This window comes from Carassius gibelio, chromosome B5 (assembly GCF_023724105.1).
Source record: "Carassius gibelio isolate Cgi1373 ecotype wild population from Czech Republic chromosome B5, carGib1.2-hapl.c, whole genome shotgun sequence".
Classification (NCBI taxonomy): Eukaryota; Metazoa; Chordata; class Actinopteri; order Cypriniformes; family Cyprinidae; genus Carassius; species Carassius gibelio.
In genome coordinates, this window is record NC_068400.1 from 35,520,365 (window position 1) to 35,541,090 (window position 20,726).

The 20,726-nt window shown below is 36.2% G+C and overlaps 1 protein-coding gene across 1 annotated transcript in view; it reads right to left on the reverse strand.

The window, feature by feature from the left end:
• ubash3ba (ubiquitin associated and SH3 domain containing Ba) overlaps positions 1-20,726 on the reverse strand; it is a 28,570-nt gene that overhangs the window by 3,640 nt on the left and 4,204 nt on the right. The window contains exons 2-13 of the mRNA XM_052556572.1: positions 5,487-5,540; positions 4,943-5,129; positions 4,270-4,468; positions 3,879-4,048; positions 3,292-3,500; positions 2,944-3,094; positions 2,734-2,851; positions 2,394-2,516; positions 1,279-1,371; positions 992-1,136; positions 713-819; positions 274-383 (exon numbers count right to left, since the gene is read on the reverse strand). Coding sequence (XP_052412532.1) covers positions 274-383; positions 713-819; positions 992-1,136; positions 1,279-1,371; positions 2,394-2,516; positions 2,734-2,851; positions 2,944-3,094; positions 3,292-3,500; positions 3,879-4,048; positions 4,270-4,468; positions 4,943-5,129; positions 5,487-5,540 — 1,666 coding nt within the window. The remainder of the gene's footprint in view (positions 1-273; positions 384-712; positions 820-991; positions 1,137-1,278; positions 1,372-2,393; positions 2,517-2,733; positions 2,852-2,943; positions 3,095-3,291; positions 3,501-3,878; positions 4,049-4,269; positions 4,469-4,942; positions 5,130-5,486; positions 5,541-20,726) is intronic.

Here is a 20,726-nt window from a genome sequence, read left to right on the forward strand (position 1 = left end):
AAATATTATTAATTTATTAATATTCAATGAATTTATTTTCTTTATTAATATTTATATTCATGTGATGGAAAAGCTGAATTTTCAGCAGTCATTACTCCAGTCTTCAGTGTCACATGATCCTTCAGGAAACATTCTAATATGCTCATTTGATGCTCAAGAAAAATGTCAAATATCTATGAGATTGCTGGAGATCAGAGATCTGATCCCTAAAGTATTTATTAAAATCAAAAATAGAGAAAAAAATATTTGGAAAAGATGCATAAGAGATCTGACCTTTCTGACCACTTGCACAAAGTCTTTAGCGTTCTGTGGGGTCAGTCCCTGTATCTGCCTCGTACAAGCCTCCAGAGAGGAAGCATGGGCCACAATCAGCACTGTATTTCCTATTGGACACCACATTGGAAAGATGGTAAACATAATAGCCCGGTTTCACAAACGGGGTTTAACTAAAGCCAGGTCTAGACCTTAGTTAAATTAAGATATTTAAGCAAATTTAACAAAAACGCCTTAGAAGAAAACATTACAGGTGTGCATACTGACACAGAACAATGACACTGACATATTTTAAGATATGTCAGAGCAAGATATTTTCAATTGAGACCGCTCAAACATGCATTTAGTCCGGCTTAAGCCTTGTCTGTGAAACGGGAGGGAAATCAGTATAGAGTTAGACCAAATAAAAAAATCAAATGTACCACCATTCATGACCTACCCAGATTATTGCACTCTGACAGTATTTCACGCGTCACTTGGAAGCTGCGACTGATGTATGTTTCATAGGACTCAGACACGGCCAGTTTACTGACAGGAATATGAGGTCTAGATGGAAACAATTCATCATTGGAAACAATTTGTTTCATTGCAAGAAGATAATTGTGAAATCAAAAGGAGACAAAAACTTAAACGACAAATAATGTTATCATTCAGAAACATCACGGCCAAAAAGTGTAGCAAAAAGCATGTATAGTTCATTGAACGTCTAATAAAATACCTGTATGTTGTATCCACACTAAGGTTTGCTGCCGCTAGATCTGCAGGAGGAATCCAGGCAGGTAATGAGGTTCCCGACACCCATTTAGTCCACTCAAACAACCCGGGTTCAACTCTGATTTTAGTCTTCCCATCCTTTTGAAGCCCTGAGAAATACAATCCATAACAGAGAAAGTGGCACATGGGAAGAAATCGATTAAGGGGTGTAAATGGGCATGGCTAATGCAGTAAAACTGATTTGTGAATGAACGGAAGAAAGATGAAAGAGCAAAGTAGGTGCTGTTCTACCTTTGAGGATATTATGAGCTGTTTGCACGCAGCGCAGAGATGGAGAACAGTATACAAAGTCTACTACTGTTTGACTTTCCAGGAGAGCCTCCCCTGTAAAACAAATTACACATACAGAAAACACATGCTAGTGCCATTAGCAGAAATTACATACTTCATATTTAAAGGGGTCCTATTATGCTTTTTCACTTTTTGCATTTTAGTCAATGTGTAGTGTGTATGTTTGGGCATAAAAAAGATCTACGAAGTTACAAATCTCAAAGTTCACTCCAAAGGGAGAGTCTTTTCAAAAACTACAACGAACTCTCGTTTGGACTACTGCGTTGGTTCCGGGGTTTGTGATGTCACAAAGTGGCCCATTAGAATATCATTATATATCAAATGAAGGTGCGTTCACGGCATATCTTAATTACCGTAATTATTAGATACCAACTTGTAAAAAGCATTCACGTCCTCATAGAACCCGTAATTACAACTTGTGAATTGGGAGTTTTCACTTGTACTATGTGACCGCTGCACCACCTGACCACTGCAGGCTCTGTTTATGTGTTGATAGTGTTACCATAGAAAAACATAATTCCGAGTCTGAGGATGTGAACAGCTCCTAGCAGAACATCACATGCTGTCATCTCGAAATTGCGGTTATTACGTTACGCCATGAACGCAGCATAATTCCCGCCTGTGGAAATTCTAATGGTTGGGGGTTGGGGAGGGGCAAGGTCATGGTTAGAACCCATGGTTGAGTGCATCAGACAAGACAACGAAGACAAATAAGTGCTGATGTAGTGTCAAGTTTTCGCGAGTTATTACACATGTACGTAAATAATTAGAAAATGACCAATCATTTGGCTAGATAAGACCCGTCTTCCTCGCCTGGGATCGTTAAGAGCCCTATGAAGCTGCATTGAAACTGCATTTTGGGAGTTTAAACACACGGGCACCATAGAAGTCCACTATATGGAGAAAATTCCTAAAATGTTTTCAACCAAAATTATCATTTCTTTATTACTGAAGAAAGAAAGAGACAAACATTTTGTATGCAAGGGGCTGAGTACATTATATGTACATTTTTGTTCTGGAAGTAACTACTCCTTTAACAGTGGTGAGGGACTAACCGACTAGGTGAGCCTGTGTGGATCCAAACACAGTGATAGGACAGTCCTTATCATAGTCCCTGTACCCCCCACTCCTTGTTGGGACACTCGTTGGCATATTAAGGTTTGATCGCACATACCGACCTGTTAAAGACAGAGCAAATATACACAAATTAACACACATCAGGAAATTAAACATTCTCACATATTTTGGCCAAAACATTCCCATGACTTTTCGATTTGCTGGATACAGTTACTTCATTTTTCAATTTTAAAACTTGCTGAAAAATCCAGATTTGTCCCGGTCATGGGAACAACTACAAAGAGGTTAAAGAACTGATTTGGAAAGTTGAGCTCAGACCTTTGGCATCAAAGCACTGAGTGATCCAGTGTTTCCCAAACACTACATCCATTCTCTCACCATGGCGACACACAAACAAAGTTCTTTTAGGCAAACGAGACTGATTGGGTCGTTGGATCTAAAAAATAAATACAAACAGTTGAATAAAACATACATTAAAAAAAATACATTCTGTCCCATCAACACAAGACTCCCTCTCTATAGTTCTACCTGCATAGGTTGACATATAACACTCAGACTGGGGGGATCCACTGGCATGGGGTCATCAAGGAGACGACCATCCAAGTGTGGGTCAAGAAAAATCCCACCCATTGCACCCTTGACATTGGCTGGCGGGGTTCCATTAAGGAAAGAAAAAGACCTAAGATAAGAAGCAAAGAGATGAGATGTTACTCAATGCTTTTAGTAATAATATACCATCACCACAGCCTCGTAAATCTTTTGTAACCTTGCAAATTTCTCTATTGTGACTTTTGAGCAACTGAATGCATCCGTGCTAAATAAAAGCAGTAATATCTTAAAAACCAGCAGCTTTAGCCACTTCGTGACATATCTTACCCATGATAGACCCAAGTGTCACACTCGTCTGCTCTGTTGACATAGTTTTCTGGCAGTAGCCCAGATAACCCTGTGCTCATCGAGGTCCCGTAGACCCAGCCCTCACTGGCAGTGGCCTGTTCTATAGACGACATGAAGATGAAGTCACTGGGAACCAGCTCCAGTTCATCGTCATTCTGAGGCAGATAAGGGTACATCACCCGCAGGGTCTTAAAACAGAGAGAGAGAGAGAGACTGTTAATAAGCCACAAAAGTCAGTATATACTCAGTATAAACTTATTAGTAATCTATCAGCTGCAAAGAGCATTGTAATTAAATATATTCAGTAATCCATAGTAGCTCCCAAAGATTAATACTTAATTCTAAGTGTATTAATACTAAGTGTATCCATCTTAATTACCACGTTAATTATAATTAGTAAATTATTTAAATGGACACAGATGAATCAATGTAGTTTAGACTTCAGATGACAAATATATTTGGTTATTAAATGATGATAAACGATATAAGATTAATTACTTAAAACAAAACAATATAATATTTAAGATGTTAGCTAAAGAAACAATTGATAACAATAATATGCCTACCTCGTGATTGGCAAATCGGATGTCCCGTGACAAGAGTACAGCCTGCCAATCACAGCCCAGGGTTATGTCTACACCTTTGGCAAGTTTTTCTAATGAAGCTAGATGATTGGATTGGAAGTGGTAAGCCAGAGTTACATGAAGCTGCTTCTTATGGGGCTCCACATGAACATCTAGAGAGAGAGAGAGAGAGAGATAAATATTTTATTTTATTTAACATTTAATGAGCCATTTTGGCAATACAAACATCTGTTGTCTTCAAAACTAGTAAAGCACACTAAAATTGATTTAAAAGAGGTAGGAAGGCAGCTCCAAAGACAGAAAATTAAGACTATTGCTCCACTGTGTCATCATCAGGTATAGACAAGCATGCCAATAACAAACACACACACACCTGCTTTGGAAGCCGCCTCAGTGGCAAAGTCTGCTGCAAAGCTCTTGATCACCTCAGCCACCTTCTCTTCCACAAAGAGGCCGATGAAGTTTGAGGATGAGTAAAATTCTAGGGGGAGCGGGGAGGGGAAACGACCTCTCCACTGACCCACCACTGCCTGCAGAGCTTCACAGAGGGCATCTACCTTGCTATCTGCACACTACAGTCACAGAGAGAGATACAGTCTTACAGAGAAACAGTCCTACATACACAACCATTCAAAAACTCATGAACATAAAAAATAAAAAAATTCTAAAAGAATCCTGAAAAAAGTAGTACGATTTCCACAAAAACATTACAAAGAACAACTAAATACAGCTTTGCCATCACAGGGATAAATTAAGTTTTAAAAAGATGTTAAATTAGAAAACATTATTTTACATTTTAATAGTTTCTAAGGGGTGCGGTAAGGTGGCCCAGTAGTGCACAACACACAAAATAGGACTAATTTAATTGTTTTGTGCATATTTGTATGTGTTGTGGCTTGTTTCCATGTGTTGTGCTAATTTCATTGTATTGCGGGTTATTTCTGATGTGTTGTGAATATTTTGTTGTGTTGTGTACAACAGGGTCACCATGCAAAAGACAAAAAACTTTAAAGATATGGTTGGATATGTTGATGAAGTGCTCTGACCATGAAGAACTGGCAGAGGGTTATGTGAGGGAAGATGTTGTGGGCTTTATTCTTGCCACATGTGATGCGACTCTGCTGCCAGAAGTTGGACAGCTGGTTGAGGAGAGGACCACTGGGTTTCAGGTACAAGACATACTCCCTGGGTAAAGGATCATCCAGGAACGGGTCGTCCACATGAGAGAACAACCTGCAAAATAGACATTCGTTTCAGGTTTGATAAGACATTATGAACAGGTTTTCACACTTGTTTAGGATTGAAAGTATAAACATTTCAATGAAAAAAAAAAACGTCTGACTCCCTACCAGCAGAGGGCAGCAGTAAACCATTAAAGGTGAAGTGCATATGAAGCTGAGTTCATGATTATATGTGAGCCCACCTGATGGTGTAATGTTTCTTTTCAATGTGTGTGTGTCTGTGCACGAATTAGAATGCAACATATTATCATTTCAAAGCTTAAAGAGTGTCTTTGGCTCAGCACGGTTCAACTGAAATGAATGGCTGTCAAAAACGGCATGGGTCATGTGTGTGGGTGTGAACACTCACCAGTCACAGGCTGCTTGTACATTTCTGCCCCCAGTTGAAACCAGAGCTTTTAGCCTGTAACAAAAAGGACAGAGAGAGAGAGAGAGAGAGAGAGAGAGAGAGAGAGAGAGAGAGAGAGAGATCAGCTCAATTGCTGTGCTGGTCACAAAATCAATGGCCTTCTTTCCGGAAGATGTTTATCAGTACATTAGCGCTGAGGAGTTTTCTCAGAGATCTAAATTTGATATCACAAAGATGTTCCTTTATTGTTTCTATCTCTGTATGTGAAACATATCGTTTATCCTGCATGAAGTCACACATAGGCTAAACAAACTCTGTGATAATGCTCTAAAACCATGCCTTGTTCCCCAGAGCATCACAGAGAAAGCTGGATAATCACTTGTTTCCTGACATTTATGAATATTGAGGAGACTTAAATTCTCTGGATTAGTTTTAAAGAGGGTCATGTGTGCCAAAGCCACCTACAAGAAGAGCTGAAACACATGCAATGAGGCACAAAAGACAACACACATACTTTAAGGTTCTGCACTTTTTATAGGTCTCTAATTAAATAAGCTAATTTGTGTCATTTATTATGTGCCTTGTGGAGTTCTAGAAGCAAAAGTGCTCCTCTTGTTAAAACAAATAAAAACAAACTTTAAATATCAAATATTAATTAATATGAAACAGTTGATTTTTTTCTCAAAATACAAAAGACAATTCAAAATGCAGACATTCTTAATAGTGGTCTCAGACTTGTGTACCCAACTTTATCTATATACAAATATTAACAAGTGATATATATATATATATATATATATATATATATATATATATAGATAGATATATAGATATATGTGTGTGTATATAGATATATGTGTGTATGTGTATGTATATAGATATATGTGTGTGTATGTGTGTATATATATATATATATAGAGAGAGAGAGAGAGAGAGAGAGAGAGAGAGAGAGAGAGAGAGAGAGAGAGATATGTGTGTGTGTATATATATATATATATATATATATATATATATATATATGTATATAAAATATATGTATGTGTGCGTGCGTGCGTGTGTTGATGAACAGTGACAGCAAAGAATTAGAGAAAGAAAATCCAATTCATCAAAGAATCCTTAAAAAAGTATATTTATTAAAAAAAAAAAGAAGAAGAGATTATGCAGGACAACTGTTTTCAACAGTCTTAAAACTTGTTTTAGAGCAGTGGATGCTGAAATTTCAGCTTTTCAATCAAATAAATAATTTAAATTAGAAAAATCTATTAAAAAATGTTGTGAATTAATAAATTTAGCTCCATGGAAGACTCTTCAATTAAAAAACTTTTTTTTTGTAGTTTAGGACAGGTGCATCTAAAAAATGTAATATCATGGAAAAGTTCTTTATTTTTTGTCATTTAATTCTAAAAAAGCAAAACGTTCTTATATTCTAGATTCATTGCACACAAACTGGAATATTTCAAGAGTTTTTTGTTTTAATTCTGATGGTTCCAAGGATGTCATTTAATTCAAGATGTACAAAGCAGGTTTCATTATGCACTCAATACTTGGTTGGAGCTCCTTTTGCATGAATTACTGCTTCAATGATGCGTGGCATGGAGGCGATCAGCCTGTGGCACTGCTGAGGCATTATTGAAACCTAAGTTGCTTTGATAGCAGTCTTCAGCTCCTCTGTATTTTTTTGTCAGATGTTACTTATCTTCCTCTTCACAATACCCCATAGTTTCTCTGTGAGGTTCAGGTCAGGTGAGTTGACAGTAATATCAAAGTCATCAAACCAATTAAAAAGTAGTTTTGGCACTGTGGGCAGATGCTAAAGTCCTGCTGGAAAATGCAATCAGCATCTCCATAAAGCTTGTAAGCAGATGGAAGCATGAAGTACTCCAAAATCTCCTGGTACATGCTTGCATTGACTTTGGACTTGATAAAACCAAATGGACCAACACCATCAGACGTCACGGCTCCAAAATCACCTCGGACTTTGGAAACTTCACACTGGACTTTGGATTCTGTGCCTCTCCAGTCTTCCTCCAGACTCCAGTCCTTGATTTCCAAATGAAATGCTGAATTTACTTTCATCTGAAAAGAAGACTGTGGACCACTGGGCAACATTACAGTTCTTTTTCTCCTTACCCCACGTGAAATACTTCTGACGTTTTTCCTGGTTCAGGAGTGGCTTGGTTCTAGGAATGTGACCGCTGTATCCCTTTTCCTGAAGACTTGATGCGCTGACTCCGGCTTTAGTCCACTCTTTGTGAAGCTCTACCAGTAAAAGTTCTTTAATAAGCTTTTTCCTGACAATTTTCCCAAGTCTGTGATCATCCCTGATGCCTGTGAACCTTTTCCTACCACACTTTTTCCTTCCCCTCAACTTTCTATGAATATATTTTGATACAGCACTCTGTGAAACAGCCAGCCCTTTCAGCAATGACATTCTGTGTCTTACTCTCCTTGTGGAGTGTGTCAATGATCGTCTTCTGGACAACTGTTAAGTCAGTAACTGTCAATTTTCTGAGATGCACCTGTATATTTTTTAAGTTTTGTTTTGCATGCATAAAGAGCAACCCCTGATACATACTAAACATCTCACAAATGCTCTGTCTGACTCATTTAGCAGATGTCTGGTTTAAAAAGTATATAGTGGAAAATAATATCATTTGGTCTGTGGTTTAAACAACTGTGATGAAAAAGGAAATGTGTGCTATCTCTCTCAGTTGATAAAACACTCACCACAGCCTCCTCTCTGCCTCTAGTTCGCTTTCATTCTAGCTTTTTATCATATAGAAATAAAAGGTGTAATTATAAGCCATCTTACACTAGGTACAATAATTTAAGGTCACAGACCCATTTATTTCTACAAGGCCATTTCTAATACAGGCACACACACACATTCACAGTTATTGCAAGTACATTACTTGGTAAAGATAATTGCACCTAATCTTCTCATGTGTAGGATGATATTTCCTCAGCTCACATCTGTACCAAAAAAAACAACACATAATCCAATCTAAGGTCACGCTAAACTCACTATGCCATTTCCTCATGTGTCAGCTGACATCTCAAAGGCTTTTTTGCCTGAACCGATTAAATTATCTTCTAAATCTATAATTAGTGTCTTTTTCGAAAAGCTCTAAAAATCTCACGCTCGGTCTAAGTTTCAGGGGGGAAATGGGGTGTTGTGCAGCGTGAATCTGTTTGAAACCTCACAGTAAAACTGAAAACACAGTTTGAGGTTTGAACAAAGCAGAAAGAAAAACGGACTAAAAGACAACAGAAAAGGGCTGGTCTGCTGATCAGCAATGAGTAATCAGTGGAAATAGGATTAATCTTGAGGTTCATTCAATCTCATGTGACCACAGACATTCAATTTCCACTAACTCAGAATCAGTAAAAGTTACTCAGCGACGGATTAATGAAACAATAGCAATAAACCAGAGCAGCATTTCACTACAAATGTATAGAGACATGCTTCCTTTACGCCTCACCAGAAAAACCATGACAAGACAAGAACAGAGAAGTCACGCGTCAGAGATGAGGGAAATTATGCAGATTATGCAGACTGTTCAAAGTACAGGAAGCCTTTGGTTATCGGCGCTCCACAATGCGTATCAGCGTATAAGCAAACTATCAACAAACATTTGCATTTATGTTTATTGCAGATGCTGCAAAGTGATGTATAATAGAGATCCTCCACCATCTGCAAAAAAAAGTATTAAGTAAAACAATATCATGAAGTGTTGTTACAAATAGGGGTGCAACAGATCGTAGATGATCCATGATCAGTACGGACCAGGCCCCACAGTTCGGCCCGCATGTGATTCGCAGATTAACTGTTTAATTTAACCATCATAGAGTGAAAGTTTACCATTTGAACAGGTTTTGTCTTGCCCGTTTACACATTCAAGCAGTTTTAACTCTCGCGCTTTTTTCTGTGCACACGCAGAGAGATCGAGAGGCGCGATTCAGACACTGCGTGATTCCTCTTTCACATACACACAAAATTAAGTTAAAATACCCACTTTGGCAATTATTCTAGTAAACACAGTCGGTTATGTCTTAAGTGAATGTAAACAGATGAAAAAAAAAACAGATTTGTGTTCGTGCATTTGGTCTTAAAGAGACAGCAGTCATTTTTTCTGTGGTATAGAAGTACTTAAAATAAGTTTTTTTTGTTGTTAGTTTTTTTTTTGCTTATCCGAAAAATGATCTGATCCGTGACTCAGTATCTGTATATGATCCGACCGAACCATGAATATTGTAATCCGTTGCACCACTAATTTAAAATAACAGTTTTCTATTTGAATAGATTTTAAAACTGAATTCATTCCTCTGAAGCCAAAGCTGAATTTATAGCAGTCACTATGCCAGTTCTCAGTGTCAAATTATCCTTCAGAAATAATTTTAAATTGCCGATGTATGCAATGATGAAAACTTTAATGATGGACAGCTGAAAAGAACAGCATTTATTTGTAATACAACTTGTCTAACAATATAAACGTGCTGCCACATTTGATCAAATTTATGTAAGTATACAGATTATTTCTAAATAACTTTAAATAAAAATTTTTTACACATAAAATCTCTTTATGTATTTATTTTTCTCCGTTTCGTTAAATTTTGAAGATTACTAAGTCTAAAATATGTGAATTTCTTTGTGTGTGGTAATCCAGTTCACAGTCTATGCACAGTGCTCAATTACTCTATATTTAGTCAGCTTCGCAGAGAAAATGGCCATCATGCCAAATAACCCTCAGGGCCCTAAACAACAATCCATGCTGGGATGGGGAAGCCCATGATGCATGGCCATATGTCCATTAGTGTGAAAACATATGCACAATTACCCTGAAAAACATTGCAAAGATGTATGCACGTATGCATTCTCTAGTTTAACATGTATGAAGAAATGCAATCATGCACGTAGTGCCAAATTATGTTTAAAGTGTGCATATTCACACACATACAAACTCTGAACACAACACACTCACCATATGGCATGGTTTATGACATCCAAGCATGGTGAGACACATACTTTTATACATGCATGATTAAGTTCAGATGCTTGTGCAGTCACACATACACAAATATGTCATTATTGGTGAACTATTCTGTCATGAATGGAAATAAAACAAATACAGTTCCTTAAAAAGTTACCCAAAGGTGAGTTTTACAGTTAATGACAAAAGACCTGTTGTATAAAAATGCACAAGCGGGAGTCACTTTACAAGGTGTTTATTGTTGGAGCATAAAAATCCCTATCCGAATGCAGAAGCACCACAATGGAACTTCAACCATCTGGTTTGTTTTGAAGTTAATATGTAAAAGAACTATAACACTAGCTTTTGTAGAGAAAATATCTTTCCAAGCCACTCGACGTAGGCCTAAAGTTGCAGTATAGGTTAAACCAGTAGTCACATACAAACCTGCATTAATCTAAGGGATTTACAGAGGTTTCCAAGCAGCACTTGAACAAAAATCCACACTTTGAAGACTTCTTCACACCCTAAATCTAACACTCCACCCACACACTCAAACTTTTATCACACATACATCCACAAAAACGCACAAGTGACGCCACTCACACGCATACAGTCTCTTATAGAGCCCATATGTTAATGAGCAGGGATATTTAGTCTACCCAATGTGCATGTGAAATCAGAAGTGAAAATCATTCTGCATCCGGAATCTCTCTCGGTCACACACACACAGACACACACAGACACACACACACACACACACACACACACAAACACACTTTACTTGTTTGATTATCCATCAGCTTCTATATGTGTGTCTGTATTGTGTTACAGGCCATCTCCTCCTCCCTTCCCCTCTGGTCAGTGCTCCAGGCAGGAACTCAATGATTTATTTATAACCTGTATTTCCTGTGCAGCATTTGAGAGGGATGAAGAGGCTGGTCCAGGGAATACATTTGTCTGGGTGTGCGTTTGTGTGTGGGTTTGGTTGAATATGACTATTCATACATGGAAAAAATATGCACTCTTATCTAGTTTTTTTTTTTTTAGTTTTTTTATCTTTCTGCCTGTTGTTAATCAGCCCTTGTGACATTTTCTTGAGAGGTGGAGCTCAAAATGTATAACATATGTACTGAGAATTGGTTCCAAGTCAGTGTTTGTGCATATTTGCTCCATCTTTTTTCACTGCTTTGGCCCAATCTTCAAACTCTATGGGGAAATAGTCACTTCCTGTTTACAGAGGAGCAAGTTAACATGTATTCCCATTCAGCACAACGCAGCCCAACACCCTCCCACACATACACACACAAAAGCATAGATATAAAAAGGGTTTCCTCAGTACAAATTAGTATGTGAAACATCAGTGATATTAATAATGAGGGGATTTCATCAGACGATGATGCCCATTTTAGATCCTGGACACTTTTGTTTCCAATTTTCATAACACAAACCAATTGTGAAAGTTGAGAAAAACTCAACCACTTAAGGTAACCCACTTACATTACATAATAGGGATGTAAACCTTATTTGGTTTAACTTGTTTTTCAGTTTGTTTAGCAATTATAGTTATATACACCTTTAGAGTTGCTACTATACACCAAACCAAATGGCACGTCATTGTCTTTTAGTTTAATCTTTCTTAAAACCCTGTGTCGAATTGTGCCTTGTTTGAAAACGAATCTGCAGTAAAATTAATTGAACACAGGAACCGTATTCTAACTGACGCGGTCTGGATATTCATTAAAAATAAAGTTCATCCACTCTTTCCCAATGCTGGGATCAGAAGGAAGGCAATGCAAAAAACTTGGCACTGCACAGCATCTTCTTGTCTTCCAAGCCTTTTTTTAATGTTTGGTTTCTGCATAGACCTGCGCATTTACCGTTCTCGTAAACACTACATGCGCAAATCGTTAGGCAGGGCTAAACAGCCAGTGATGTTGATCTTCTTGCAGAGGCGGTGCTTATCCACACTATTACATCATAGTGGGGCACGTTCCTCAACTTGTCGTTTTGGCAGACTGCTTTCATTTAAGCGGTTTTTAGACTAACAAGAAAGTTTTGAGCTCTGAAACTTACAGGATGTTTTTATAGTACAATGACATCTTATATGTGAAAAGATCTATGGAATTTTGGTTTCTCCAGAGATTTACGATTTTAAGATGCTAATACCAAATGGCCTATTACATTTTTAAGTAATGTCAACGTCAATTCGATTAAAACCGTTTGTCTGACAAAATGGAAGTTGCATTTGGTAAGGAGTTTGAAGTACAAAAACCTCTAGTAAATTTTCCAGTGAGATAAAGTTGCACACATCACGTACCTCAGTGAGGGTCAGACAAATCATTTCGATTTAAACCATGCATTTTATTGTGGTTCCAAAAAAGTTACCAGCCAACTGGCGAGCAACTCCATTTCACTTGCCAGAACAAATTGCCACCCGCATTTGGCACTTGAGGGGTGTTAATTTTGGATCTTACTATCACACAATCTCTCTTTCTCTTCCATTCTTTTTAGTTCTCCTCCAACCCACACAGAGAAAATGAGAGGAAAGAATACCAAATGCAGCGTGTGATGTCTCTGATTGTTCTGCTCTCTCCCTCCGTGCACATATCCTCATGCACAATTGTTATCCTCCGACAATAAGCCCTTCTGCCTCTGTAAGTAACAGGACTGGCTGGCCGTAAAGATCTTTTCACGCTCGTCTCGTGTTCTCAGCCCGGCTAGTTAACAGCTTATTATGTTAGAACTACAGGGAAGACACTCACAGCTTTTGTGAGTGTTCTCTCGCTTGGTTTGGGTGCATGAGACGGGGCAGATGGTGACACTGTGCATGTAGACAGACACAGAAAAAACCAACGGGGCATAAAGAAGAAAGAATCACAATACATTAAGTGGGGATTAAAAATGGGAATTATTCATCTAACTCATGCATTAACAAAATAAAAACTGCTACTTATATAAGTGAATTACTGTTGAACAAGTAAGCAAATTGACTTCACTGAAACCTATAAAACTGTGGTTGAGCTAGAAACTCTTTGAGACAAAGATCTATGCATCTATGGTGTTTAGGTGTGACCAGGGGTTTGAACATGCGTGTGCATGACTAAAACATGATTCACTGTGACTGAACAATTAACAACAATTTCTGCCTTTTTAGAAATGTCACGACAGACAGAACGAGACGTATGAAGGTCTAGATTCCACAGGCACCATCAGATTCACACTGCTGCTTCTTCCATTACAGCTCATCAGCCGGAAACTTTGAGCTTGACCCTGTAGTGTTTCGGTCTCATATTCTCAGATTCAGTGTTCGGTTCGGATCAAATAGAATCAGCACAATGGTTTTACCAGAAGAGATGTAACTCTAACTGTAAAAACAATTCAAAATGCTTGTCTGCGTGTAGTGTGAAGGAAGACTGACACTGACACACACACACGCACACAAAAGATTAAATGTACTCTCTTATGTATTGAATTTCCATGCAAATTCTGTGGTACATTTATTGAGTACTAAATATATCAAAGTACCATGGTATTCCTGTCTGATATATCAAGACTCTACCACGGAACTTGCACAATACTTTTTTTTGTAAGGGCTTCAATACAGAAACCACGCATTACACTGTTAAAAATAAAATAAAATAAAAAACTGTTAACAGCAAGTTACCTTACCATATGATTAAAAACTGTAAATGGTTTAACGTTGTATTATACATCATTTACTGCAAAGTGATTTTGCAAATAAAAACTATAAATTACCTTATCATTTGCAGTGAAAAAAGTAAAAGGGACATTCCCAGAAGTTCCAGCGTGATTTATCTACTATATTTTATTATTATGTTTTTAATATTAGTTATGTACATAATTTATTGCATTATTTTAGAGTCAAGTGTGTTACCCTGAAGGTGTTTTGTCTAGATTTTGGTACTTCATATAGGTTGGTATGTTGCAATTATATCACTTAAAGAAATATAAGTTGGTAAATATATATTTTCTTCAGTAAATGTAACAGTATTTTTACATATATTTTTTTAATGTATTTTTACAGTGTGGTTAAAGTTACTTATTTACCTGGAGTTACATCACACATTTCGGATAATTATGCAAAATTAACTACAGCTAAATGTAGTAATGGCAACTCTGGTTTGTGCCAAAGTACCACAGTTACCACAGTTGTTTTTGTTTTGTTGTTTTTTTTTTATTATAGAACTGAATAAATACAGAGAGCTTTAGAAGCTATGGTACATTATGTCCCAAACATTTTTGATTATTCAAAATGATTTATTCATGTCTGCTCTATGATTTATTCAGCATTAGTTTATTCATAGCCAGAGTAAATGAGAAGAGAAACATCTTTTGACAGAACAGAAAACCCTCAGTTTATTCATTTTTAAACCATTAGACAAGACCAGTTGGCTAACACTTACCCAAAGCTCCCTTAGTTTCCACCAAAGACCAGTAACAACAACAAAAATGATGATCGTTAAGTAAGAAGTCATAAAAGAACTCAAATTAATTGAACAATAACAATGATTGGTAATAATTTCTAAGTTAACATCAGTTAACTACAGTGAACATGAACTACCATGGAAACATAGTTCATTTTAAAATTTACTAATACATCATTAAAATCCAAATTTGTATCTGTTAATATTATTTAACTGACCTGAGCTGACATGAGCTAATAATGAACAGTAGTAATTTTATTAAGTATTGTTAACAAATGTATAAATGCTGTTGATGTTAATTAACGCATTAAATAATGGGACCATATTGTGTTTTCTGTAGCAACTATGGTATTTTGATGGAAACCACAGTTAGCATGATAATTTTATTAAAGGAATATTTAAGTTCACTATATGGAAATACACGTGAGGACAGAATATCAAGGCAATATAAAGATGTATTTTTGCCTGTTTGTTCTTTCAGTGCGTAGTACACCTGACACTACACACTTCAGTCAAATATATGGTTATACATATATCAGTTCATATTTGCAGCAACTACAAGAGGAGGCTGTGTACACATCTCTCACGTATCTCTTTCAATTCAGTTTCTGTGAACTTGTGTCATGGTATTTTAGATATGCACATATGTATGTGCATGTACCTCCTCAATACATTTGAAGTTTTGAGAGTGCATGTGTCTCTCCACCCCCACGTCTCTGTGTCGGAACACATATGGGTTCCTTTATGTCCCAGCAGCCACGGCGCTCTCTAAAGGTCACAAACCACTTCCTGAAATGGGGCACTTCCTCTTAGCGGACAAACTTTGCACTGTGAGTTTATAAGGAGTCTGCAAGTGTACGAGAACTGTTCATAAACATTAAATTGTAATTTTATACATTGAAAATTTGTGAAATTATTTAAACTGTTATTTGACTTCAAAAACTCACTTACAGTGAGAACAGAGTGTTTTTTCATTCAGGTTAATAGTAAAAAAGTAAGTCCATTTAGCTAAATCAATAACAAAGTTACTAAATAACCTTGGTAATCCTTCTAAAACCTGTACTGAGGGAAGAGAGGTCTGGAGCTGAGATTTCATCTATTTGCATTCTTTGGAACCACTAGCCTAAGGTGATAGAGAAAAATATTACTTCTCAGTGTTAGCTCTTGTAGAGCTCAGGAAACGTAATGAAGTTCGCATTTATCTTTTTAAGTAACAATTTGTTCCAGATTATTTTCCTAAAAAGAACCACAGGAGAAGTAAACAGAAATTAGAAATATGTACGCTACCATTCAGATTTGGGATCATTATGATTTTTGTATGTTTTCAAAATAAGTCTCTTACGAATACCAAGCATGCTTATTTAAAAAACAAAATTATAATAATTCTATATCTTATATATATATATATATATATATATATATATATATATATATATATATATATATATATATATATATATAGATATATAGATATATATAGATAGATAGATAGATAGATAGATAGATATTTTATTTCAGCAGCCATTAATCCAGTTTCAGTGTCACATGATCCTTAACATGGTGCAGAAATCATCCTAATATGCTAATTTGGTGCTTCAAAAAAAAAAAACTTAAAACTAATTTCTTATTATTATCAATGCTGGAAACACTTGTGCTGCCCAATATTTTTGTATTACTGTGATACATGTTACATTCATTTTTTCATTAACTGAATAACTGACACTTAATTCTGACACTTTTAATCAATTTATTCCTTGCTAATAACTGAATAATTTCCTTTAAAATCTTTTTCAAATCTTTTGAACGGCATAGCGAGTATAAACATATAAAGAAACAGAGACAGAGAGTGATAGATATAGATACAGATATAGATATAAAGATTAAGCTATGCAAAAGAGGAACTCCAAAGCAACGCTTAAATACACACCCACACACACATACATATACACAGACACACACACACACATATATACACACGCACATACATAAGTCTGATAAGCAACAGACTTCAGAAAAAGATTCCATTTGCTTTTCATTTAATCTCTCTAGTGTATAGGAAAAAACTGATGAGTGTGATCTTGTTTGTGATTTTTCCATTCTATAATAAAGCTCAAATATGAACCCTTTTGTAAAAATGTCTGTACGGTTACTGACATCTTTATTCAGGTCTAGCAGATATAAATACTTTACATCAAGGATAAACAACTATTTAAGAGATTTTTTAAGCCGAATCAACCCAAACGTTACATTTTGGATTTTATTTTTTTGTTTATCCAACTGCCAGTTGTTTGCAATAATTTGGTGGGACAGTAAGGGCTGACCGTTTTCTGTTCAGCTCAAGCCTCTAGATACCACACTGCCATGGCCTTCCTTCCCATATTTCCTCCGAGAGAAGCTCATCATGCGATGACTCCACACACACAAAGCAGAGGCTTTGTTGTCATTAAGAGACATTGAGTCATAGATTATTACTGAATATATAAGAATGGACAAATATGATCATGTACTGCAATATAATGAAGATCAGACAGCTTTGTTGAGTCGATGCAACAGAATGAGAATGAGAGCAGATGTAAATCTACACACCCCACAGGTGATGGACAGCCAGAACACATGACTCATGTACAAACCAACACACGGCCAAACCCAGAACACATTTTGCTTTTACTCTTACAAAGCCTATGAGTACGTTTTGAACACAAACCATATAAAAGTATCTAAAATACATTGTTTGTATTTAAAATTTACTACAGTCCTTTAAACATGCTTGTTTTTAACTAAGCCAATCATCTTAAAGGACTGGTTCACCAAAAAAATAAAAAAAATAAAAGAGAAAATTGTGACATAATTTTCTCATGCTCTTCCAAACCTGAATGACATACGTTCTTCCAGTTAACACAAAGGCATAAAAACTCATTGCATACCCTCTCTCTGTTCTCCTTCTGCCTTTCTCTGGCGGAAAATTTGTGCAACTCCTGCATCATCAGGCGAAACTGGAAAGAGTCCCTAAGCAGCCGGGACACAGAAACATCAGTGTTTCCATCCAATGTATGAGAGCTTCCCACTCTAACTGACCTTAACACACACACACACACACACACACAGCTAATAAGTTTGGCCTCCACAAACTTAAACGGAAAACTAAAAAAAAAAAAGCACTGTTTCAAAACTTGTACACATTTGGTTACAACAAAGTTGTGGCAAAAGACAAAAAGGCCTAGTAATTACATACAAATCTGTATTGTTCTCACAGAAAACTGTATATTTCTGACTTCACAGAAATTAAGCTGTGTTTAAGGGGCAAAATATTACAGTACAAATGTTTGAGATCACACTGAAAATGTGGATATTTTGTAATCACACACATATAGTGTTCAACCGATTTAATTTCACAAACTTTGCAAACTCGAGTCCAGCTGTGAGATCTTGTGAAGTGTGCATTTTTATACAGCATGATCACGTGTTCTCTGCGTCAGCTTTTTCACGGTTCGGTTTGAATCTCGGTTTTAGATTCACGGTTTCGGTACAATTCGGTATGTCCTATGTTTATGGAAAAACTATACTTTCTAATAAAAAGAAGAAAAAAAAGAATACTCTATCCAACTACAAGCAACAGTACAAATAAATACAATAGAGTAAAGATACAAAAAGCGCTGATTTTTTTTTTTTTTTTTTTTGATAGGTCTAGCATTAGTTTTTAGGTACACAAATTGAATAAAATAATCTAATGTAAAACAGCATTGGATATTGGACTGTATAAATTAAAGATTATTCTTTATTAAAGTTACAAATGCTTTTTAATCAAGAGCAGTGAGTGATTTCTTTGTTGTTGCTGTTCGATTAATATAAAGACTGTCACTTTAAGAGAATTCACTGATCCAGTGCACTGACACAGTAGGCCTACGTTCAGCCGGATATGTCTGCTATAGGATACTTACCAAGACGGGCATTTTGACATAATTTTTGTCTGAATTCGCAGTTCAGATTTAAGTTGTGTGGAGAACCGAACAGTATGATTTATTTTTTTTGCGTACCGTCCCATCCCTTCCCTGTTGGTTACAATGTTTACTTCCTTTTTAATTATATTTTTTATTAAAACAAAAATAATTATTTGTTAAAAAATACTTTGTCATCTAAAGTATAAGTATGTTTCTTTTACACATTTATTTATAAATACATTGTCAAATGATTTTAAATTTCTTAAATAATAATAATAAAAAAAATTATATCAGCTATCGGTCCCTCCCTGCTTTCCAAGATATCGGCATCGGCTGTCAAAAAAAAAAAAAAAAAACAATATCGGTCGACCACTTCATATAATACATGTAAACCAGTGGTTTTCAACCTGTTGACCGCGGCCCCCTAGTGGGCCGCCAATTATTTTCTGTTCATTTCCAGTCCATTCTAGGGCTGTGCGATTAAAAGAAAACGTCCTAAAATCACGATTTGAGCGTGCGCATATGCCTAACTCCAGGTTCACACACTGTCTGTGATGTGCCTTTTTTTCTGAGCCAATGTTGACGGATCAGAGCGTTTTCACTGCGGTAAAAGGCTAGAAATAAAAACGTGCGAAAATAATTCATGTCTAACACATGAGCATAGAGTGAATTTGTTAGTGAACAGGATGCAGTTTAAGTGAGAGGAGACATGTTTTAAGTGTGCACACTCTCTCCTCGCAAAGCAGCGTGTATCTGAGCAAGCACGACCGGTTTTGTGACAGAGCAAAGGAAATCTGCTGCGAACAGATAGATTCGCACTTGTGCATTATTTTAATGTGCTTTCGCGTTATATTTATGCGCTCTCACTGCTGACCGCATACACATACTGTACACTGCAAACACCTGAGGCACCGCTACAATTAATGAGCTCTATGAACAATGCATGGCAAAAAGAAAAAAAAGTCCCTGTATACAGGATTTTTTATTTATTTTATTTTTTTTTGCCACAAGTCTATACATTTTTTTACATCTTCACTATAGTGATAATTTTGACTTATGTCTGTTCTAGAGATGTTACAACTTTTTGATAAAGCTTTGATTGGTTTTCTTTTGGAAATATGTTTCAAATTAATCCTGAATGCATTTATGACTGTAAAAGCACAATTGCAAAATTGATTAAAAAAATCGCGATAGTTTTTTTTTTTTTTTTTGTCCATATCGCACAGCCCTAGTTTATTCAATAAATATAGTTTAAAATCTAGCTTCTGAGTACTAAGTTATTAACCCAACAATAGCGGGGTCAGTTAATTTTTTTGAAGTGGGCCGTGCAAACATATGTGTTTGGTTGTGTGGGCCGCGAGTTGAAAAAGGTTGGGAACCACTGATGTAAACTAATAATTATTTTCTGTTCATTATGCATAATCTATAAACATTACAATTCTACACTGTTGTCAGAATAAAAAAAAATCTAAATAATTAAAAGCTACAAGTGAATGTAAACAGCGTTATAATGTGCAGTATGAAAACTGATGTATTCTGAGATTTGCTAAATTTAAAATGCAACAGTGTGTTTCAATTTTAACCATAATAAAGAATGACTTTAAGTGAGTATTAGACTATAAAAAGGGTAATATAAATGTGAAAACAGTGGAAATGAGCATGGACAATTACTTTCCAATATAAATTCAAACTGTGTGTATAGCTACTTTTGACGCACTTTATACAGGTATATATGGATAAAATGTTCGAAGGTTAAGTTACCCCATATTTAAGTGTAGAAATGCAACAGGTCTCACTCTAACTAAAGGTTAAACCAGTTACCCACAGCATCTTACCTTAGAGCTTTAGCTGATGCTATAAACAGGGAGCAGCGGTGAGGTAGAG